General features: G+C 32.9%; 2 protein-coding genes and 1 pseudogene across 2 annotated transcripts; 2 read left to right on the top strand and 1 right to left on the bottom strand.

Annotated features, from left to right (window-relative positions):
* Nucleotides 1-3,928: 3,928 nt before the first annotated feature.
* On the bottom strand, nucleotides 3,929-6,824 carry LOC104776863 (indole-3-acetic acid-amido synthetase GH3.17). The gene is made up of 4 exons (XM_010501010.3): nucleotides 6,214-6,824; nucleotides 6,005-6,106; nucleotides 4,816-5,651; nucleotides 3,929-4,701 (listed from the first exon to the last, which is right to left on the bottom strand). The coding sequence occupies exons 1-4, from the start codon at nucleotides 6,507-6,509 to the stop codon at nucleotides 4,112-4,114; spliced, it is 1,824 nt and encodes a 607-aa protein (XP_010499312.2). The 5' UTR covers nucleotides 6,510-6,824; the 3' UTR covers nucleotides 3,929-4,111.
* A 1,905-nt stretch (nucleotides 6,825-8,729) lies between these two features.
* LOC147946814 (U6 spliceosomal RNA) lies at nucleotides 8,730-8,824 on the top strand (annotated as a pseudogene).
* Nucleotides 8,825-15,230: 6,406 nt separating this feature from the next.
* On the top strand, nucleotides 15,231-18,302 carry LOC104776862 (OVARIAN TUMOR DOMAIN-containing deubiquitinating enzyme 1-like). The gene is made up of 10 exons (XM_010501009.3): nucleotides 15,231-15,510; nucleotides 15,745-15,953; nucleotides 16,217-16,282; nucleotides 16,378-16,461; nucleotides 16,601-16,723; nucleotides 16,833-16,885; nucleotides 17,033-17,082; nucleotides 17,155-17,255; nucleotides 17,654-17,911; nucleotides 17,995-18,302. The coding sequence occupies exons 2-10, from the start codon at nucleotides 15,789-15,791 to the stop codon at nucleotides 18,016-18,018; spliced, it is 924 nt and encodes a 307-aa protein (XP_010499311.2). The 5' UTR covers nucleotides 15,231-15,510; nucleotides 15,745-15,788; the 3' UTR covers nucleotides 18,019-18,302.
* Nucleotides 18,303-24,519: the final 6,217 nt, after the last annotated feature.

The following is a 24,519-nucleotide window of genomic DNA, read 5'->3' as shown; positions in this document are numbered from 1 at the left end:
ATCCATACGATCTACTAGGTTAGAAATCTTGTTACTCCAGCTAACTCAACCGGCGCATGAAGTCACTTCTGAGTAGAAGACCCTGGTTACGACTCATCCCAATTAAGATAATATGATCCTGCAATAAAACATAGGTCTCAATCCATGGATTTGATGTGTGGCAAAATCAATCAATATAGCGTGTTTTTCGGCGAACAATGATTGCGATATTTGTGGGTTTCCGAATTGGAGATTGGAAAATGCTGTGAAGAGAGTTGTTAAGTTTGCAAACAAAGAGCGTGAAATTAGGAATAAATAAGGGTATTGTCGTTGAATGCGAATCGGGACAAGCAATTGAAAGACAGGACACACGAGTGGGGTGTTAAATGCGGTGTACAGAGTAGGACTAATATGGTCTACTCTTTGACACTCTAATATTATGGCCAGTCTCTCTCTTCAGTCTTGTTGTTTTCTATCTCAATCTTCTAGGAGTTTTGTCATTTATTAACATAACTACAAAAATTATCCAAAGTATGCATAAGTTGGACCAATGTATACTATTTGCATGGCTATGTTTGACCAAAATGTGACAACTATATGATCAATCAATAATTGCCAAGGGTTTTTGTCTCTTTACTTCACAAACCAAATGAACCTATAGCTGAAGTTAGTTGTATGCTAGCTACATAATCTTTCCATATAGTCTCTACAACATCAGGTTTGTTTCTTTAGAATTGGAGAAGATGTGAGACAAGAAAAGCTGGATAAGAGAGAGAGAGGTCGATGAAGCGAATCCGACCAAAACTGAGGGGGGGGAGAAAGAGCAAGTGTTAAAAGAAGAGTCCCTACCACCAATATGAGGACGAACTCCAATTTGCGTGCGGACGAAAAAGAAGGAGTCGTGTCTAATCTCAATCCGTGTGTCTTCTTTTGTGGGTCTCTCTCTATCCTTTTGTCTCTTCTTTCCCTCGCCGAACGTTTGAATTCCTTATTTCCTCTTTGTTCCCTCTTTGCACTCGTGGCCTTCTTCTAACCTCTCCCTTTACACATACACACACGGCGCACACGCGCGTGCTCACATATATATATAGATATATATATATATTTTTTTCTGTGTGTGTTTTGAAACATATCAATTTTGTTTACCAAATTCTGAACTGATCTTGAAACTCATCTTGTCAGTAGAAATGATGATGTAAATTTTTGTTGTATATATCCTAGATACGTTCATGTACATTGTATGTAGCCTATATAATAAATGATATATTCTGCGGAGTATACCCTAATCCTACAATATACCATTCGTAGTGAGTAAGATGATATATATGCCATGTTCCTTCCGTCTTAGTTTGTTTCGCACATCTAAGTTATAGTAATTTGAATCTTTGTAGAAAAAATCAACATGCAAATTATTAATCAAAGTTTAGCGCATATTATAAATGTGTTATTCCCTATTTATAAATATATACTCAAAGTCTCAAACACGTAATGAATTAAACAACCGTCCAAACATATAATTTTATGTTAAGTGAAGTGAAGTGCAGTGAAATAGTTACTAACTTTTTGGAAAGCGTCTCAACGATTGTTAATTATCAAGCATTTACCCTTAACATGGTACTTTCTTTTGCTTTTGCATGTGTGTCAACTGTCAACGTCATATTCAGCACCTTCTCGGAACTAAATTTGTAAAATTCTATAGTCGCTCTTTAACGAGTTAATTAAACCTTGGCTTATGGTGTGACTTATGCCCAATTGTCTACTAAAGATTAGCTTTCTATCAATTTTTGTTTCCAAAAAAACGTATAGGTTACGACTTATGAATGTGGAACGTAAACGTTAATGAACTATTTTTCCGAAAAGAGCACTGTATAACAGTAAGTAGATGCCTAACGTCCAAGTGTGGCTAAGCATCATCTCAAAACTAGTTTCTTTGGGTCTAATCAAAATTGTTGTGGATAGATTCTGATCTATGAATGCATTATTTGGATCTGTGTCATTACGCTGACAATACGTGTATTTCATAAAATGAACAGTTTGTTAATTTATATTTATGAAACAGACAGGATTAGATGGGGTTGTGGTGTGTGACTTTTATCATGATGATGATGTGTAGTAAAAAAACAAGTTTCCATATAATCTTTTATACCGTAGATGCACACCCTCTTGAGGGCATTCGTATTGGAGGACTACAAAAGTAATAAGTTTTGGTATCTCACAAACTACCGTAGATGCACACCCTTAATTTTCATAAAGTCTAATCAAAACTATAGTGGATAGTTTCTTTTCAATGAAGAATGCGTTATTTGAATCTGTCGTCGTTAAGTTGACAATACGTGCATATATTTCCAGACTTTTACATGCAATGAATAGTTTACATCTTTATTTGTATTTAAGAAACAGACAGTATTAGATGGGGTTGCAATGGTTTTGTGTTGGTAGCGTGACGAAAACGACAGCGTTTTGTTCTGGAGAGCGATACGGAAAGTAACATGACAGGACAGTTGAGAGACTTATCGTTTTCTCTGAAGTGAACAGTAAAGTATGTTCCCTTTTTTTTCTTTTGCTTTAATATTTGGGGTCACAGATCTGTCTCTTTTACCCCATTTACTCAAATAAACAACACATCCATCAAATCCAACTCTTGTCGGTTACGTACTCAAACCCTACATTAACCATGCTTTCAAATTTATTTTACCATGCTTTAAACTGATTTCTAACGATGAAATCTTCAAGCAAGGAGTGTGGGTGGGCAATTGGGCATACGAGCCATATCATCAAATGAGGAATGGATGAGAATATTAGTCATATTACTGGTTTTGATTTGATATCAATCTCATGTTTCGACATTTTGGGTATACAAAATAGGTATTTATCCCGATTTGTTTCAAAGTTTTGGGTATCGGAAACTACGAATGTGGTGGATAAAAAAGTTGTTACAAACAAAAACGGTATAAAATTTAATGTTTTGAATAAAATAAATTCATGTTTTTATACGACAATATTGGCACATATATATATATATATTCATCCAATCGAATTTTAGAATTCTAGTAGAGTCCACTTTTAATTTTACAAATCTTTTTTCGACAGCCAAAATCAAGCAACATTAAATTATAATATATTTACTACATTAGTAGTCCTACTCCTACCATGCACATAGTCATATAGTTTGAATATTTAATTATTTCATTAAAATCATAATTAAAAAAATAGATTGTGATGTGAATAGTTGATATATAGAATTTATGTTTTCTAGTATATATATGTATATAATGATTCCATAAGACCATACATCGTTTATTGTAGAATATTCTTGAATTTTTCTATTCTACAATTTTTCTATACTATTGAGGCACATGGTTAACTAATAATGTTTTAACCTACTTTGAGCTGAAAACAAATCCTAGACTTGTTTCAATGTCAACAAACACTTGGAAAAAAATTTGCATCGAAAAAATCTCTACGGTTTCCATATAAAACAATGATTTTGCATACATAAACTCATATTGAATTCATAACAGAACTTTTTATGTGTTTTTTTATATTCAACTTCAAGACTTGTTTGTAAACCCAACATGCTTAAACAAGAAAAATATGGAAGCGTTGACGAGAGATAGTTGAGAATATGCAAATAAAACAAAACAAACAATTTATGATGTGAGAAAGAAATGTGGATCTCAATGATGTTGCTGTGTGTTGGCTGGCATATTAAACCATCACCATCTTCATGTGCATCCATCCATACGTCACTCTTCACCTCTCTATCCAATTATTTCAATTATACTTTTTCAGTTGTATAATTACATTGAAGATTTTAGGATTAAAAAAATAGAGATATGAGTTTATGTAATGGTACAAATTTGTACTAACAAGAGCATACATTTTCTAACAAATTAAGATGGATTTATTTTTTCTTTTTCGAAAAACACCATCAAGTATATCAAAGAAAGAGACACAAAAAGTATACATTCACAAAATGAGGACTTTGCTGAAAGTTTGTTACAAAAGAGACAAAAGAGCAAAAACACTTAATAATTGAAAGAAAAAAAAACACCAATTAGCAACTTAACAAATGAGGATCTTACACTTAAAAATCAAGACTTTAATGATGTGATATTAAAGAAGAAAAATTCTAAGAATCTAAACCAAGTGGTTCCCATCTAGGAACTCTCTTACTGAAGAACCTCCCAATAACTCTGGAATCAAGAATCTCAAGAGCTCCTCCAGATTTAACACATCTTGGAGTCTTATACTGATTCAAAGATGATCCTTGTGAGACACAAAAATCCATTAACGAATCAAACGTGCCCAAACTCACCACTCTGATCTCCAGTGGCCCAATCGATTTATCTCTGTTCCTGCATCTTCTGTACACGTAATCCAAACAATCCTCAACCTCAGAGCAACAATCCTCCATTGTCTTGTCGTCTAGCTTTGGTGGGTCGTTGCTGTAACGCGGCTTTAGCTCCCAGAAGAGCACGTAATGCCCCGGGATTGATGACGTGTCTGCATAGCTCGTGTACTCCATGAGTAAGAGGCTTGAAGGCTGTTGGAGATGGTTGAGTTTAGCTTGTGTCACCGCGTTTAGTAGATCTTCCTCGCTTGTTTTGTCAGTGTCAATGCTTAGTACAACGTTTCTTCGCTGCACGAAACGAAATTGAGGCGCTTTGTTGTGGAAACCGGTCACTTTTAGAATATCACCAACTCTGTATCTGTATAAACCTATAAACAAAAAACAATCCGATATGTTACTTGTGTTACAAGTTACTATCCTTTTTAGGAAGACCTAGAAGTAATTATATACTAGACTATGTTTGTGTAGAGAGTTACACTGACCTGTGAATGTAGTGATGACAATTTCGTAGTATCGACCGACTTCAACATTAACAAGATCGACAATAAGATCTTCCTTGAGGGCATCGTCGTCATCAGTGTTAGAATGCGATGCAAAGTGAATCTCTTCGTGGGATTTGTCGTCAACGGGCAAGAACTCGAAGTAAGCCATGTTAGGAAGAAGGGTATAGGAAACGTCGGCAGGATCACACAACGGATTAAGGTTGATACCAAAGTAACACTCAGAGGAAGCATACATGGTTGAAACCAACGGTAAACCTCCGCTATAAAACTCTAGCGTCGGAATGTATTGAGCCATCGAACCTGTGACAATCACTTCAACATACTTAGCCTTAGGCCATAGCTTCCTCAAGATCCCTTCCCACGACTTCTCAGCACACTCACTCTCAATTTCATCAGCTAGTTCTTGATTTGGGCCATTAAGGATCGACAAGACCGAGTCTCTGCAGGAGTCAGTGATCCAGCTAGTGACAGTGCCGGTTCTAATGTCTGCGCAAAGCTCTTTGTAATGATCCTCCAAGAATTTGACCGCTCGAAGAAAGGCAGAAGCAAAGACAGCTCCGACTCTTAGGACATGAGATCGCTGGACTAGACCGCAGAGAAGCTGGCAGTACATGCTCTGTTTGCTGTCTTGACAAAGAATGGTCTGGTCAGGGCTAGTGTAGACGTTATACTTGTTGAATGGTCGGTTCCTAAAATGTTGACTTTTGTAATAGCTGGTCAAAACAGGACGCGCCATAAGACCTGAAAGAGTCTTGATCTCTGGTTTTATGAATAGAAGATACATCCCTTTTCCTTCATCTAGCCCATTCACATATCTGCAATTTTATTTACGTAACACAATCCATTAGAAGTTTATCTTCACTGTTTCATTACTTCCACTAAAAAAAGACAAGTTTCATTATACATAATTTATTTATTTTCTTCCCTAAGAAAAAGTCGTTTTATTTGCTATAATGTTTAATTAAATAAAAATAAAAGAATTGTGAGTTTATAAAATAATTTTTTTTTTGTGTATTTATGTTTTTAATATTATTTATAATTGGAAATTTAATGCACTAAACAAAATTAAACGAGACTAAATATTATTTTTACTTAAGTAAAAAAAAAGTATATTGTAAAACATGAAGATATTTGTTATTGTAGAAACTACACAGTAATATATTATTACTTGTTCATGATAGGCACAAGCATGCTGTAGAAAAATGTCTTCCTCTCCAATTCTTCAGCTGTAGAAGGCATCAACTTGGGTTTTCCTGCAGAAGTCCCCGAGCTGTGTATCCAAATATTTACTCAAAATATTAGTAAACGTAACAAAAAATGTATTTTTGTAAATCTTTGGTTGAAATTAATTTAACTATACTGTGTTCTGTATACTACCTAGTGAGGAGTTCTGTGATGGGCTGAGCGGAGACGATATCAGAGGATTCTCCATCAGCGATTCGTTGAATGAAAAGCTTTATGTCGTCGTAATTCACCACAGGGACTTTGTTTTTGAAGCTTTGTAGATTCTTGTCGGATTCTCCGTCGAGAAATGCTCGGAGATATTGTGTTCCGAAGTTTTGAGAGAGTATTTGGTGGAGAACTTGTTGTTGAATTGTCTCTGCATTTGTTGTTAAATCCTCGAGAAGCTTGAGACCAGCTTCTGTATCATTTGGGTCGTAACTTGGTATCATTATGTCTGAAAGCAGACACAAACAAGGTTATGTTTGTGTTGCGCAATGATGAGTTCAAACAACAAAAAAAAAAAGAGAGAGAGACAGAGAGAGTTTTTGTTCTATTTATTTTTATTTTTTTGTGTGGAGAGAATCACTTCTTCTCTGTTCTTGAAGGTGTTGGTTTGGTGTGTATGAGGAGAAGGATGAAGAAATGGTTATATAATAAATTGGGAAATGATGAAATAATTATTAGAAAAATATATTTGAGAGGTCCTACAACACACATGGCCTTGTCTAGTTAGAATGAAGCTATTGTTGGTCAACATTACCTGTGCAGGCTTTCCCCCTATTATCTTTTTATATATGTTATTTTTGTTTTTGTTTTTGTTTATTATCATATTTGTTTATATATGTTGTTTAATCCTCCAATCAAGCTCTTTCTTTATGATCCGTTGAATAAAATCAATCCAATCATATTCACAAGATTTGCATATGTCTGCAAAAAGATATATACTCACTTGGTCTTCACTATACTCATCTAAATAATATTATTGGCTCTTAGATTTTATTTAGGAACTCCTTGAAGCCTTTATAAAAAAAACTCACATGCAATTTTTTCAAGAAAAAAAGATATATTAAAAAGAAGTATGATTGCTTCAGTTAACAGACTATTCTTTATATGTGGCTGTGGAGTTTTCATTAAGAAGTATTTTTTTTTTATATCCCTTAATTCATTTGCATGTTGTTTTAACCTGTATTTTCGCATTGCTGTGAAATATTACACAACCATTGTTCAAATTCCACAGACATATGTTAGTTTAAATGCCTATATATATAAATATATAATTATTAACCTCATTTATGTGCGATAATTGGACTCCATATATAATAATCACAAGTTTGACTTATGGCAATCAAGATTAAGAGAGAGAGGGATTATTAAGATTGTTAAATCTCTTGGATATGATAAAGTTATCATCTTGGTGATGCAGATCCAAATGCATATGATAGGGTCGTTACGACTTACGTCGATATACATATATTATAAGTAGACCAATTGACTAATTAACCATATATGATGAAAATTACAGCATAAAATAACATGCAACAACTTAATTCAATTACGAAAAATTAGAATAACATGGGATATTCGGATTAGGTTAATGTTTATGTCTTAGTGGTGACGAGGAAACAGATGTGAAAAGAGAGAAGAAGCGTGAGAGAGATGTGTTCGATGATCTTTTTTTTTTTCCTCGTGAACGAATTTCATTCAAATACGTTATGTCATACATTTTAGGCATGTTCAATCCAGTCCTTTGCTTTAGGCTTTTTCTATTGCTTCCTAATTTTATTTTGGTTAGTTAGTCTTTCAATGATCAAAATTAAAATAAAAACTTGTCGTTAACGATTAAGTTGATTTTATTAAACTTATGGATTTAGTCATTTTCTTCCAAACATTTGTTTATATTTCATGATTATATATATTATTCCACTATATATATATAATAACAATATTAATTAAATAACTAAGATATGAATCTCGTTTAGGATTTTTTACGAAACGGGCCTATACTCAAATTAGTTTTCTATAAGTTTTAGGAGTTTATATAAAACAACACAAGTCATGTAACTTTTCTCTGAAAGAGGACGATGAAGGAGTGAGTATTAGTGCTATTCATTTTGGTCCCTGAATAAGCGCATACATTCATTGTGGATCTTAAATTTGCGGAGTGGTCGACCTTACGACACATGTTTCACACATTTCTCCTAATCCCATTTTGGTTGCCTCATCACTAAATAAAATAAAGAAACTATAATAAACATAAAATCAATAATTTAAAATTTTCATTAGAAGTATATTTGAACGTCGACAAAAAAAAAAGTATATTTGAACTATGGAGTAATTTAATATTTTTTCATTAGAAGTATAAATTCCGTAAAGAGAATGTATACTGATTTTAAATTTTAGAATAAATATGAAATATTAAAAACTATCCAACTCACAGACATACGAGAGCGAGACTAGTTAAAGTTGCATTTTTTTCCTTCCACAAATATATAGACCGGTCCACAAAATCTTTGAAGAGATGCAGGGCATACGCAATCTCTAAGACCGACCAGCTTTATAGAAATTGCACTCGTTTGAATAATTTTCTAACCTTACTATTTTTGTTTTATAGGATCAAAATCTTGAAATTGTTGGCAGAAATAAAGAAGAAAAATTTGTGGAAATCTTTTGTCCCTTCGGGGATATCCAACAAAATTAGAATAATACAGAAAAAGTTAGCATAGCTCTTAAGCAAGGATAATATAGACACATAAAAACCATTATAAAAAAGAAGGTAATACAGACAAATCGAGAAACTTTCCAATTTTTTATTTATCAAATTATATATATATATATATATATATATATATATATATATATATATATTTTGTAGTTCTTTATAATAATAATTCCCGAGACGTAACACCCTCTTTTAGTTTCTTTATGTCATTTTAGGGTAAACATCCCAAACACTAATTTGATATGGATCACTTCTTTGCAAATTGTAGTTCGAACCTTTCGAGTAATGATCTGTATCGTCTGGTCTCATTGTGAGTAAACTACTTTAAATACTTTGGTATATGATAATCATACACATGTACATTATATCTCTTGAATCTTCGCCATCTCAGGTTCAAATCTTGCTAGAGATGGATGATTTAATCCTCAAAGCAGATATTAAAACTGCTAATTAATTTCGTGTTAAGGAAGATTATAAGGAAAAAGGCAAGGCAAGAACTATTTTGTTTAGAAAATAATGGAAACAAAATCACAGAACAGGAAAAAAAAAAGTAGTATATATTATTATTGTTCCAACTTCCAATTTCTTATTAAAGTATATGTCAACGGGATTCTAAGCATATTCATTGGAAACAACAGTCATGGTAGAAGTTAAAGGATCAAACGTTGGCTGTAACGTAAGTCATATATACACACTTATTAAAGTATGTTATCAAGTCAACAACAAGCCTAAACCTAAAAAATCCAAGGTTAAGAAGTTTTGGGTTTCAGGGTACGTTGTATATTAAACGTTTAGTGTTAGTTTAAATATTATGGTATAGTCGTATAGACGACGTATAGTGGTTTGGTTAAAGAACCTTTTACTTTGAAAATTATCCACCACTTGAAGATGAACACTGGAAATTAAAGGGAATAAGAAAGTAAAAACTGCTGATGGCCTGACGCAGTTGAACGTTTGAATTGCAGACTATATATACGTAAGATTAAATAGACTTCTTACATATGTAAGAGCATCACCATCATTGGTAATCCTCTGAAAATGGGTTTTTCAGAAATATTTTAAATATAATAATACTATTTCATTTAAATTTTGTTTGTTTTAAAAAAAGTAATCAATCAGTTTGTGCTATATAATGAGAGAAAGAACTCAGAATGTCTCAGTAGGCAGAAACATTGTGTCTCTCTCTCCTCAATTTTTTATTTTTATTTTTTTATATTTTTTTATTGTTTTGATACTCATCAAAAGATGACAGATGAAGATGCTCTAAGAGATTGTTGATATGGAAAACAACGATCTAATATGTTGATTTTATCGGAAAGGATCTGGGGTAGGCTTTCGGTAGAAATCGATAAGAACAGTGAAGGAACAACGAACTGGATTTGTATTAACTGGTTTGTTGATATTGCAAGATTACAAGTTGTGTTTTTTAGGAGCTCGATACAATGTATTTAAACTAAGGAGAACCCAAAACCAAACCTTGGATTTTCTCCTACGATCTCCCCTCGTGGCTCCGCGATCTTCTCAGCTTCTTCGGGACGTCTCTCGAGGCTTGACTCGGAGTTTTCCTTGGTCAATCCATCCTTCCTGGGCCCGTCGCAGGCCCACCATCACTACTAAACGATTACTGTCTAATGGGCTTCTCCTATGGACCCTGGATTGGCAAAACCCAACACCAACAGAGATTTATTTCTCTTACTATCAAACGAGAAAACTATTTTTTAAAGACCATTTTTTTTTGTTAATAACTTGTTTAAATATAGTGTTTTTCTACTAGTTAACCCCGTAAAAGGAAGAGGAGTCGAACTCAAAATTCCAAAGAGCTGATGGTCATGGTCTAGATAATAGCTAATTTTAGTGTCATATTTGATACAATACCAGTATCGAATCGGAGACATGGTAGAGAAGCAAGATAGATGGGACCGCTAGCCCACGTGCTCTTCCCCTAAGTATAGTTTAAATATTGAAAAATGAGATAACATAATAGTGTATTAAGTATTAACATAACAAAGAGAAAAAAAAAAAGAAGACAAAAAAAAAAGATAGAAAGAAACAATCAAACGGTGTAATAAGACAAAAAAAATAGGTCAAAGTTGATTACGAGCTTTGCAATTATTGCTCTTGGACTGCTTCAAAGTTCAAACCAATACGCACAACACAATTACTTCTCATGGACTGGGATAACGTATTTAAATCGATGTTAAATCGTGCGTGCAGTACTCTTGATACACGACAAATTTATAGGAAAAAATGGTTCCATTTGCTTAGTTTGTCGCCAAAACTGTTAATATCTATATATATATATATATATATATATATATATACAAAATTCGAATTATTCAGTTCCTGAATAAAAAAAGTTTGGTGTTTATATCTTAAGATGTGATCGATTTTGTACTCTTCATAGGTTAGGGCTATTGATTCGATTTAAATGAGGTCAAAACTATTATTTGGTCTACTTGAATTCAAACAAAGTTTAGACGTGTGAGATTGATTAATTGTGGAAGTAAAACTTACGAATCTCAAATTCCAAGAGTAGTTTACCCACCAGTCCCAAAACTCAAAAGTTTTAAAACTAAAGGAGAACATCATCTATTTCCCACACTTGTATGTTTTATTTCTAGGCCATGTAAACAAATAGCAGAACTATTAATTTTAATATTTTAATGGTATAATTGAAAAACAAGTCTATACATAATTTTGTTTTTTTTAAAAACTACATTTTCTAAATCGACTTAGCATATCCACTTTATTGTTATCTTCTTAGACTAGAGAACTAAGAGAAGAAAGTGGAAACTTGCTTCGTTTCCTTTTAAGAAACAAATATTTATTTAGAAAGCCACAAATTTTTATTTGTAAGATGCATTCTTGTCTTCCAAAAGTACCTTGCCACTTTCCTTCAATATCAATCAACAAAATGACATGTAATTAAAAATCACTATAATATATAGTACTATTAATAACTAAATGCTACTATAGTGTATATTCGTTGATCAAGAAATATATGTTACTTTATTATACATAATGGATTTTGGCTGCTCGTGGTCACACGAAATTTTGTAAACCATAGCCGTAGTCCATAGTTATTACTATCTCTACTTTTGTGTAATCGTATCTGAGATCGTCATTCTCAAACCAAATTCAAATTAAGACGAAGAGATAATATCATAAAACTTTAGATATATAGGCTGCTTCCACCTCATTATTCTATTACATGTCGTGTATTTATAAAAAATCAACCTAAAATAATCTAAAGTGAAAACTTTTATGGAGTATGCAACTTCAATTAATGGTATACACATTAACAAAGTGGTATACGTTGCTTGGAATAGAAGAGACTGATCTATATAGTACTCATTAATGCAATAAGCACATCACCGATCCCAAAGTGAATAGAATTAGTTTAGTGTAAAGAGTTGTTTGGTTTTTGGTAAACGCCTTGAAGGCGAAAAGGGACTTAGTATTAATTAAATTGTTGATTAGGACATTTGTTCAGGGATTTGCTTAGATTTGGTCTTTAGAAGTCTTTTATTGTTCAGATTAACATAAAGTAAAATGAAAAAGCAAGTGTCTCTACGAGGGCACATGTAGTCTTGAAACGAGGAGAGGATTTAGGAGCGAAAAAAGGATGATTAAATTATAGCTTAATGGTATATATGTTATCATCTCATCATAATCATATTGATTGGCTTAAGCTTATATATAAAGAGAATGAGCTATGCGTTATATTTAAGTAACCTTTGGATCGGAGCTAATGCCAAACACAAACCATAGACCATTTTTACCCCATGTCAAGATAATGTTAGATCACAGTTCGGACTGATTAAAAGTTAAAACTAAAATTGTATTTTACTTTTATGTGTACATTTATTTCGTAAATATATTATCAATTTATCATATATAAATTCACAACCGCAAATGCAACATTTTTCTGTTAAATATTATGGCCTAAAAATCTAAATGCACGTTTCAAATATTTATATATCATTGCAGCTATGACGATGGACAGATCAATACGTCAATATTAGAGACGACCAATCTTGAAGTTGCGGTTATCACAACGTATCAAGACATCGGGTTTCAAATTAATTGATTTGGATTGAACATAAATCCATAGCCGTCTGCCCAACTTGGAAACACAATTTAGAGCCTAGCTAAGTCAGCTTTATTTGTTAGAGCACACCCAACAAAAATGGGGTAGTTGAGGAGGTCACAGTATAAGTGAATTCGTAGAAGTTTCAGGTTTGATTTTACTTTGAACAAAGTCGATGCACATGCAACCACTTGAACTTTGGTCTGTATAGATTTTGTCAGAGGTGGGTTTGAGGGAACTTCCTAAACCAAGGAACTTGCTCACCTCGGATTAGCTGGACTTGACCCAAACACTAGTGACAATAAAAAAGTGTCAAAGGGGGAAAGTGATAAGGGCAATATGGTTCAAAGGACTACTATAGTATGACTCGAAACCTACACTTCATATATGCACACATCTAACCTAACCGTAAGCCTCAAATACCAACCTTGGGTAAACCATAAATTTACCAAACTTCCGATCGAGGTCTGTGTCTTTTCTTTGATTTTACCTAACTGGTCTCAGTCCAGTGACGTTTCTTTGTTGGTCTATATGTCCTATATCAGCTTTTACTTGATGCACGCTTTAGCTCCATAAAGAAAAGAGTAAAAAACTGTGATTTATGCAAACTGAAAATATATGACTTAGACTTAAAATTCTAATCCCTGTGAATGCTAAACTTTTTTCTTCGATGATAAGTGTGGTCAAATTTAATTAAAAATAATATTAGGTACCCTATATCTATATCTTCGATTTTACCCAATTGTATGGGTCCAGTTATGTTTCCTTGTTAGTCAAAGCCACGTACCACACACTTTAGTCAAAAACAGTTTGTGATTTATGTCCTAATTTATCGGTAATACTAACAACGGGCTCTCGCTTGAATACTCCATTATTAAAAGAAGTGTTAGAACCTCCAGATAAATCTAACACTAAATATGTTTTTCTTTTCTTATGACACTTGATCCAAGTGGTTCAAACACTAAACTAATGCAATCGGGTCAAACAAAGTTCCGACAAGTAGACTTAAAAAAAATGTTGCATAATGCCCGAAACCAATAATTTCTCTTTGGCGTAGTGACCCATAATTAGTTGGGAAATGTTAAAAAAAAAATGTGGCATAAGTTTTAAGGTTATTTAGTCGTTTGCCCCATGCGCTAGCTCCATCATGGAAAGATAGGAAAAAAAAAAGGATACAATTTTTTTTTCTTTCTTTTTCTCACATAAATCGTATTATTATTTTGTCTTTTGACGAGACGGAAAAAACTATAAAATAGTAATCTAGAATTAGGGTGCATGTGAAAAGAAATATAATTTGGTTGACGAGATGTAATAGAACATATTTTCAAAAAAAAAAAAAAGAGATGTAATAGAACATGTTGTTTCTGTTGGCCTTTTAACATCTCAAAACCACAAATGAATTAACATTACATATAAATCAGACAAAAACCATTCCATAGATTACTTTATTTTCCAGAGCTTAAGTTTTGTCGTCTTTATGGAAGAGTTAGGCAACAGGACTTTCAGCACTCTAGACTTTCTCGGGAGTGTTTAACTTGTTGGACTCTCGGCACACGGTAAAGGTATGAAACGAAATAAAAACTAGAAGAAATAAAGGTCTATGCATGTACAAAATCACCCCAACTTTAGAGTTAGAGAGTAGAGACGAAACCACCAGAAACTTTCAAGCTCTTCTGAGTTCTGACTGCACAAACTCCAATAACTGTACTAATCATGTCTAAAATGATTAAATCCAACACGCTGTTAAATTTTAAGTTTTAACACGAAGAAGATTGTGGAATTGCCTTAAAATGATGGTTTGTTGCATGTGATCGTAAATGCATGTTAAATAAAAGGGCACAATTATTTATTATTTTTTTTTTCTGGAAAATATGTTAAAGAGTAGTATTGGCCAACATCTAAATCCAATTTTTTTTTTAACAAAATTTTAGAGATTGTGTTCAACCTTAGATTTCATATGATTTGAGGTTTACCGATTTTTTTTTAATATAATTTTGATGATTTTGGATGAATTTAGAAAATTTGTTATGATTTATTATAAAATCTTTTCAAATCCCACTTAAAATTACGAGATTTAAAATTTTGTATTCTTAACCAAAAACAATATTCAATCTTTTCAAGTTATTAGAAACAAATCCTTTAAATATAAAATTTTATTGAACTTTTTAAACCTCCTAACGAAATAATATAAAATTTGTTATTTAAACACAAATGACCAAATTAATTGTTCACATAGGGGGGGGGGAATCCATAAGCAAAAGTTCTTCTATAGGGCCAAAATACTCAGGCCCATTTGTACTACCGTTTTGCATGCCGTTTCTATGGTCCAAAAACGACGATTCGACTTTTTTTTTTTTTTTTGCCCTTATTAAAAGAAAAAATAAAAAAAACAAAAAAGTGAACATACTTTGGGGAAAAAGCGAAACGTCTCATTACTTACAACTTACCAGTTGTGCCCCTCCTCCAATCAAAAAAAAGATTTTGGTTTCCCCAATTTGAGTAAAATCGTTCTCTCTAAATCTTTTCTAGCTTCCATCGGTTTTTAAACATCTCAGAGAGTGTCCCAACCGCTTTCTCACAATTAGGGTCTCAAGTTTCACATAATCTCCGTTTCCTGTTTCAATCGATCTCTGTTTCTCAGGTAACCAATTGATCTTTGCCTAATTCAAGATTCTTTGATTCGGATTTGTTAGATTCGTCAGATTCGTAATACTCTTTTATGAAGAATTTGTTAACGAGCAATCAATCATATTTTATAATAACTAGATTGAATTGTCTTCAATTCGATGATCAGTTGATTGATTGATTACTACTCTGTAGAGTCTTGATGAATTTGAGTTTGTTTTCGAATTGGATTTTGAAATTGGTATTGCAGATTCAGGCTATATATAAGCTAGAGAGAGTTCAGTGAAAGTGAGGATGCAGAATCAGAATGATATGGTGAAGGATGAAGCTGAAGTAGCTGCTGCTTCGATTAAGTGTGAAGAATGGGGAACTTGTTCATCACTGGAAGATGCTTCTATGGATCAACCATCATCTTTTCAAGAAGATGAATCTGCTAAAGTTCCTTATGTTGGTGATAAGGTTAGAGACCTAATCTTATCACATATTTATATAGAATTCATCTCCTGTTTCATATTTCGGGTTTCTTGGAATCTACATGAAAGTGTCATCAATCTTGCTCTGTTCTTTGAACTAATCTTTTGCGCATTGTATTAACAAGTGAAACAGAATTGTGACTTCATCTTCATTTTCTAAAATGTTTGATTTATGCGGATCATCTTATCTATATGAACAAACCTTTTCATGTTGAAAAGTTTGATGCTTTTTGGTTCATTGCTGTGCAGGAACCTCTCTCTAGTTTAGCTGCAGAGTACCAATCAGGGAGTCCCATTTTGCTTGAGAAGATCAAGGTTTCCTTTCTTTCTGTATCCTCTTTGTTTGTTTTCTTTTGTCGCGGTTGTTGTTTTCAGTTTGTTAAAGACTATCATGTTTGCAATGTCTGTAGATACTGGACAATCAATATATCGCGATCCGGCGAACAAGAGGCGATGGAAATTGCTTCTTCCGAAGTTTTATGTTCTCTTACCTTGTATGTTCTCAGAATGTCTTCAAATTTTTCTCAAGCTTTTTGTTTGTGTAGTTACGGTTTTTGGAACTGTGCTGTTTTGCTTAGACGTGGATTGTATCTCTAGCTAAACTTGTTTTTTTCCTTTCTACTTTACTTGCAGGAGCATATATTGGAATCACAAGATCGTGCTGAAGTCGATCGTATCAAGGTCAATGTTGAGAAATGTAGAAAGACTCTGCAAAACTTAGGTTATACAGATTTTACTTTTGAGGACTTCTTTGCGGTAAATCGACCACCTTGTTTTATTTTCGAGATTTGTTTTCTGGTGTCTGCCATTTAAATTTGTTAATATCATCACCAAATGCTCAATTTTGTTTTTTGTAATGATACAGCTGTTCCTTGAGCAACTAGGTGACATTCTCCAAGGAAGCGAGGAGTCTATAAGGTAGAGGACTCTTTACCCAGACGGCTTCTTTTTAATTGGCATTTGAGTTTGATTTCTGTTTTGGTGTGATAAGTTCTAACTTCCATAAATGGCACAAGTCTCTTCTCATAGTATCTCATCCTTTTTGCAAATATCTTTCTCTTACAGCTACGATGAGCTCGTTAAAAGAAGTAGAGATCAGTCAGTCTCAGACTACAGTAAGTTGCTCTGATTTTCTTTGGCCATGCATATCCAACTGTACGTAGTGTTGACAAATTTTGTTGTTTTAGTTGTAATGTTCTTCAGGTTTGTTACGGCTGGTGATATACGAACGCGTGCAGATTTTTTCGAGCCCTTTATAGCAGGCTTATCAAACACAACAGTGGATCAGGTTTGTACACGCTTACTATGTTTTGGAAGTCTAGCCACTTGGTGATATATTTGAAATTTTCTTCATGCGTCTCTGTGACATTTCTGTCAATTTTAAAGTCTTTCAGTAACAATAACTTACACTTGTTGGTGGTACGTTTCTAGTTCTCCATTGTAGCATTATGCAGAAATATATAACAAAGATGGTGTAGGTTAGTTTAGAGATGCATTTACAATGTACAAAATCAAAACTGGATGCTACCAAACTCGCTTGCTTTGTATGGGATTATTCAGTGTCGTGAGACGCTAAGTCACTTGCACTTATGCTTAAACTAAATATTCTATAGAAAGCTCTGAATACCTCTTACTAGATTATTAGAGAATAGGTGAATGCAAAGTATTAACACTAGTTTGCTATAGTTTTGCAAGTCCTCGGTCGAACCAATGGGGGAAGAGAGTGACCATATTCACATAACCGCTTTGTCAGACGCGCTTGGTGTTGCAATCCGGGTTGTGTATCTTGACCGTAGCTCATGTGATAATGGAGGCGTCACTGTGAACCATCATGACTTTGTTCCTGTGGGCACTAATGAGAAAGAAGAAGCTTCAGCACCTTTTATAACCTTGTTGTATCGTCCAGGCCATTACGATATCCTCTACCCCAAGTCATCTTGTAAGGTATAAACACGATATCGACATATGACCTCTCTTCCTTTTAGATTTTTCCTGGTTTAAGTTGATGATTGTGCTGTTACGTACAGGTATCCGAGAATGTGGGGAAATGATCATTTGACATATCATAAAACCCATTAGAAGATGTTTACAAAAAACTTTGGTAGTATGGATTCATGTGGAAGAAACCATGGAACAATCAACAATTACATCATCTATTTGCTCCTTGATTATGATAAAAGAACCCTTTTTGCAACATTGATATAGAATGGATCGTCTCTTCACTTTGATCTTGCCTTGTATTTTCATGATAAATTCCTTTATAGTATTATTGATGAGTAAGTGGAACCAAAGGGTTTGCCATTTCACTAGTGGCATAGTTCCAAGTTTGTTTTAATGGCCTGACTGAATGTCTTTAAATTGAATTAAAACATTTTGGTTAAGTCTAGTCCAAAATAAATATGACAAAGAAAGCAAACCCTTTTGGAGTGTCCTTAATGGCAAAGAACAAGCAGATTGGGCATATTTTGTCCTATCATTGGACGAGTTAAGGTTACAATTTTGATGCCAAAAATGTGGGCTGCGCGCATATTGGCTCATTGTGGACAGTGGATTCTTTCGACCTGTTTAATAAGTAGGGTGGCTGGGTGGGTTAAACCCCTTTTGACACTCATAATTTATTAGTCTTGTTAGAACCCAAAAAAATGTAACAGAAGAGTCCAAAAGATTAGTGTAGTATCAATTCCGTATTCCCTTTGGCACAACCATCTAAAGCCTATACTGTATACGTTCAGAATGTATAATGCATGTAGACGTCCCTTTTTTTTGTTTGTCACTTTCTTCTTTGGAAGTTTGTCCCGAAACAAAAGAGAATCCGTGTATATCCCAAATGAAATCAAAATCAAACTTGGCACCATTGTTCCTCTAATTGAACAATGCAAACTGAACATAATACCAGTACTAGTAGTTGTAAAAAGGGTCAAAGTCACCCGCCATAGTACAGGTAGACATGAGATGTCTTAGACCTCTCACTAATCGATGTATGCATTATATATATTATCCAGTACACAGATGTACTAGATGATTTGATTAACCTAGATATATTTTACTACTAATGAATTCCTTGCTCAAAATCAAACATATTAGAAGTTGAACTATATGTTAAAATGCATACTTTTCAGAAACAAAGAAGAATACAGATCTCTCAAACATGAGTTTTTGAAGTCTATTTCTCATTTTTTATTATAAATCTACCAAATATTGCCATTTACGTACTTATACACATTTTAGAGTATTTTTTTAATCATTTCTCACAGGACAAATTGTGAGCTCACGTTTGGGATTTTATAACCTAGCTAAAATGAAAGGGACAACACCTAAAGCGAAAAAGAGAAGAAAAAGTTTGAAGACAAAAGGTAAGAAATTTAGATGAGGAGAGGAAAAGAGGGTGTGATTGGTATAGGCATGTTCTCTCTTTGATTTAACAATTCCCCACTACACCTTACAAAAAAGACTCATACACACACACTTGTTACCGTTACAGTTTTTCATTAAAGAAAACTCAAAGCCTTTCCTTTCGACCTACCCCTCTATCTCTCTCTTCCTCTTATTTACATATACATATAATTTTCCATTATTAGCATGTTAATATACATATATATTACCCACATACAAATGAGACAGTCACATAGACCAATACATAAAAGTGAAAAATATTTGAAAATATCAGCCAGAAAAGTAAGGCTTTAAAGGTGTATGGGGATCTTGTTTCTTGATATGGATATGTAAATAAAAAGAAGTAGATTAGTATTATTTCAATCAGTTTCGTTAATAAAAGTAAGTTTACTAAGTTAGAACGTATGAGCCGACAAAAAAAAAGTTAGAACGTATGAAACCCATATATCTTTGTGGAACTGGATCGGAATAATAATCACATACATTAATAAAACTTGAAATGCCTATACTAGCTTTTCACTTTGTTGTACATATATGATGGAGTACATTTTTGGCTATCAAAGAGTCCGAACTACTTAAGGACATGTGGCCGGCTGATCGGCGAAACTATTTCCAGAGAGTTACTCAAACATCTAGGAAGACATGGCACTCCATCATCTTTCAAGCGTCCCGTCCCTAGTGTTGAAATGATCTCCCATTTGGAATGTTCGAAAGTTGTATTATGATTATGACCTAGTTTTGTTTGACATTTTATGATAAACAGTTACACTCTGACTTAATTGTCCCGCCAATCTCTATTTTGTTTTGAACAATTCAAATTTAATAAAAATAAGCTTTTACAAAAATGAATTATTAACATCAGGATATGAAAATCTCCAAAAATTAAGAAGTAAAAACTTTACAGCTTAACACCAAAAAAAACTTTACAACTTACTTTATCAAATATGATTTTTTTCTTATACTTATTTTACACTTTAATGTGGTGTATTTGGAATCCGACTAATTCGAATTAAATATCGAAAATGTGTTAAACCAAAGTGAAGCTAAACACATATATCACCCCAGAATTATGAATAGCATTTTTATCAGCAAAAAGAAAAAAAGAAAAAAGAATAGTGTAAACAAAATTGGTGGGTACCTTTCTTTAGTAATCATAAAAATGGTTCACAAGTCATGCTATAGTTTTGTTTGGATCATATAATTACCTTAACGTAGGTTATATATAAGCCCTACATTTAACAAACAAATTGCGATGGAGAGTCAAAAGTTTAAATGAACTTTAAGTAAACTAATAATTTTTCAAAATAAGTGAATGTAGTAGTAGGGCAAACGACATTGGGACAATAAAGCAAGAGAAGAAGACACAAATCAGAAAGGGCTCGGCTTTTAGTTAGTGTTTCCATTTGTAATTATTATGAATAAGAAAAAACAGTAAATCAAAGAAGAGGATAATGAGAAAATTGGGATATAAGAGACAAGACGTGAGAGGGTGGGGATGGGCCATTCCCACTCCTTTAGCCAACCCATAAAGGCAAAAGTTGTTTTTTGAGTTTCAGACCAAATGGACTCTGTCTCTTTCCCTTTTTTTCATTTTTTTTTCTCTATTTTCAGTTCCCAACAAAATAGCTATTCATATTAAAATATCCTCAAAGTCGAAATTTTGATATGCGATCATTACGAGCAAGTTCTTGTCTTTTTATTCTTTTATATTTTTTTGTTAAACATTGATATACCAAGGTTTTTAATGGATGGCCTACCTCTACGGCTACCCGTGGTTAAAGATGCGAACAATCTCAACGATTGTACTTAGTTATCATTAATCGAGAAAACGATCCATATAATGATGTGTAAATTTAGGAACTAATAGGAGTATGTTATAACAAAAAAAAAACCATTTAGTTGATATATAATCAATAAAGAGTTTTTGCATCTATTAATTATTCAAAATATGTTGTTTTACTATCATAAGAAAAACATCGAAAAATATATAGGTAAGTTTATTAAAAAGAATATGGCTCTAAATCATTTTATCACTTTGTTGTCTTTGTTCCATTTGGTTTCTATGTTTCACTCCACTAGTTCGTCATAGCCGCTACCCGCTAGCTAGCTCTTGTTAATTGTATTCCATTTTGTTATATTGCTAATATTTTGAGCCAAAACAAATAAATGAGACAAAATTATATAATTTCATCAAAGAAAAGATTTTCAAACTCTTTCCTCTATTTCAAAAATTCACTAAAAATAGAATATACACGGAGCAATTACTAACCAAAGGCTTCGGCAATTGAAGAATGGGCGTGATTAAGAAATTGTTTGTTAGGTTTTATATTTATTAAGGTTCTTATGAACAATGAAAATCATTTGTAAATAGAGAAACTAGAACTTTTAAAATGACATGGGTGACTTAATACTTCAGAGGAATGTTAGGGACTAATAGGAGTAATTTCCGGCGACATTCTCGAGTGGGGAGCACTGTTACCTTGACCCCATCGTCATCATTATCACTATGATCCGTGATGGCTACGTTCATATAAGACGTCAAACGTGTGTCAATGAGCAATTATATCTCTCTTGAAAATCATCCTATAAAGCATTAAACGTTGTTCAAAAAGTTAAACATCGTATTGAAATATAAGAATGGTATGATCTAACCCTGTCAAATCAAATCATTCTTACAAAGATGTTTGATACTCTTGTTTATGTTTTCCATTTGATGCGTTCTTGTTCATGGAAACATTCGTTAGTTAATTGGGAAAAAAAAGAAACCATTGGGAAAAAGGACAATCGCTTATTAATAATAATCCATTAACTAAAATCATTTGCGAATTGCGAGTCCTAGAAACGTAGAGTTAGGTGTATTATTGTATTATCTTGTCCTTAATCAAAATACATGTGGCTCGATAAGTTACATCGTCGTCTTATGTTTTTGTTTGGAATTTCTATCTGAAGACCTAGAAAAAGAATATTTATCTTGTATTTTTTTTTTCCTTTTCCTTGTTTATATCGGAAAGTTATTTAGCTTTTTCTCAGCTTATAATTGGGTATAAAAAACACATCAAAAAGCTTCGACGAAGAATAAGAGAAAAGGTTTTCAAAAGACTTGGCTTACACTCAAAGTTCCCAAAAGCATAGTAGTATACAAATATACATCATTCTATACACATTCCCCCAAAAAAATCTCAAAACTAGAGCATTAATAAACTTAACCACTTTTAAAATCTAAGGTAACAGTTTACCTATTTTTCAAACAAGTCGAGAAATAGGGATAAGTTTCTTAATTCCGATTTTTTTTTAAAAAAATACGACAATGGGTGCGTGGTGGAATGAAGAGAAGTTTAATTTAATAAAACGAAAAAAAAAAAAAAACAGAAATGATTTGGCCTTGGGAAAGATGGAGAAAGCTTGGCGTGAAGCATCAAATTGGCTGTAAACAACGCACCTTTTGTTTGTATCTGTTTATCCATTTTGATCATCACTTGGGAGTGTACTATAGTAGTATTACTTTTGTAGTTTTGTTCATAGTGATGATATTGTATTTTTAAAAACTAAGATAACAGCAATGATTATTATTTATTATTTTTGACGTTCCACAACAAAATTTACCAACTGAATGTATATAATCGGAATAGACAATGACTAAAGAGTAACACTCAATGAAGGTTCGTTTTCATACAAATGGTACTTTCATGACGATAGTAAACTTAGATGTTGAATAGTCCATAGTTACTTACTAAATGGTACTATTGAGGTGAACACATCATGACACTTACATTTTAGAGTACTTGTACTTTATTTTACGAAGCAAAATAATAACGAAGCCATAAAAAAATAATTCAAAAATCTCCTAAGTTGGAAAAAGTGACCCTTAAAAGTAATAAAATTGCTGAAAGGCATAATTGCATGCAGTGGTCTCTGCGAGTGCTATTGTTAAAAGTTCCTTTACACGCATACCATATCACTCTTGTGTTGTGGTTCTCAATTTTTTTGGCCTTATTTCTCTACCATGCCTAAAATTTAAATTATAGCTGGGCAAACTCATCTTCTTCCTACTAGTATTCGTTCTTTTATTCTAAACTTCACAAGTTTATAATTAGATATATAATTCTCTTTAGGGTCTCATATTTCTGTTACATGCTAAATCCTTGTGTTTATCTCTTAAAAATCTTACCCTTTCCAATGATTTTTTTTCAGATATATTTTTGAAAATTTTAAACATTAATGCAAAACACAAACGGATAAGTTTCCAAATAATGTTTGAATTCAAGGAATTTTGCTGTGTTTTAATGTAAACTATCACGTTAATTATCTGTATTTGAACTTTGTAGTAATATATTGTTAGTTTCAGACTTTCAAAAATGTTGTTATTGTGTAATAGATGAAAGTCCTTTGACAGTGTTGTTCTTATAGAGCCCGTAGAGGTTAATTATGCAATTTACAATCACATTTACTCAAATGATATATCAACATTCTCACGCTAGCTAATACTATTTGTAAACGAAATATTATCTCTGGTCCACCACTATAAAAGTTTCTTGATGAAAACTGGAAGAAATGGAAGAAATATAAAAACAAAATTTAGTTCATAAAAACACTTCGACGGAGGAAAGAGCTCAAAGGATAAAAGAGACTTTTTGGTGTTGCGGAGTTGAGGGGGTGGGAGTTGGTTGAGTGAACTCCAGCCACGCTAGCTCCATTTGCTGATGACCACTCCCTTACTTGCAAACATCATCAAAAATTAATCATTTTGTGATAAAATTAGTAATTTCGCTGATTATTCGCTAATTGTCTCTCTATATTGATCTAATTTTAGTGTGTCACAAAGTAGATTGTTTAATCTTTTAGATATATATTTCCCTTTCTATTTATACTTTTTCTCTTTCTGAAAAATAATAATAGTGGACTTTAGGAGTATAAACATTATTGGAAATGTGGATTTCCTCCATTTTATAGTTATTGGATTCAAACCATCAGTAGAAAGTGGTTTGGTCCACATTTGATATTCTTTTTGTTTCAAATTATTAGATATGTTATACAAAAAAAAAATGGTCCAAAAAGTTAGATATGTTCTATGATTTTTTTATATATCTCCCTATCATTTCATTTTTACTCAGAATAAATCGTTTAATAACTATAAAGGATATAATTGTAATTACAAATAA

Source organism: Camelina sativa, chromosome 3, assembly GCF_030686135.1.
Source record: "Camelina sativa cultivar CO46 ecotype springtype chromosome 3, ASM3068613v1".
NCBI classification, from domain to species: domain Eukaryota; kingdom Viridiplantae; phylum Streptophyta; class Magnoliopsida; order Brassicales; family Brassicaceae; genus Camelina; species Camelina sativa.
The sequence above is the reverse complement of the archived record's forward strand: the minus strand, read 5'-3'. Positions and strand labels throughout refer to the sequence as shown.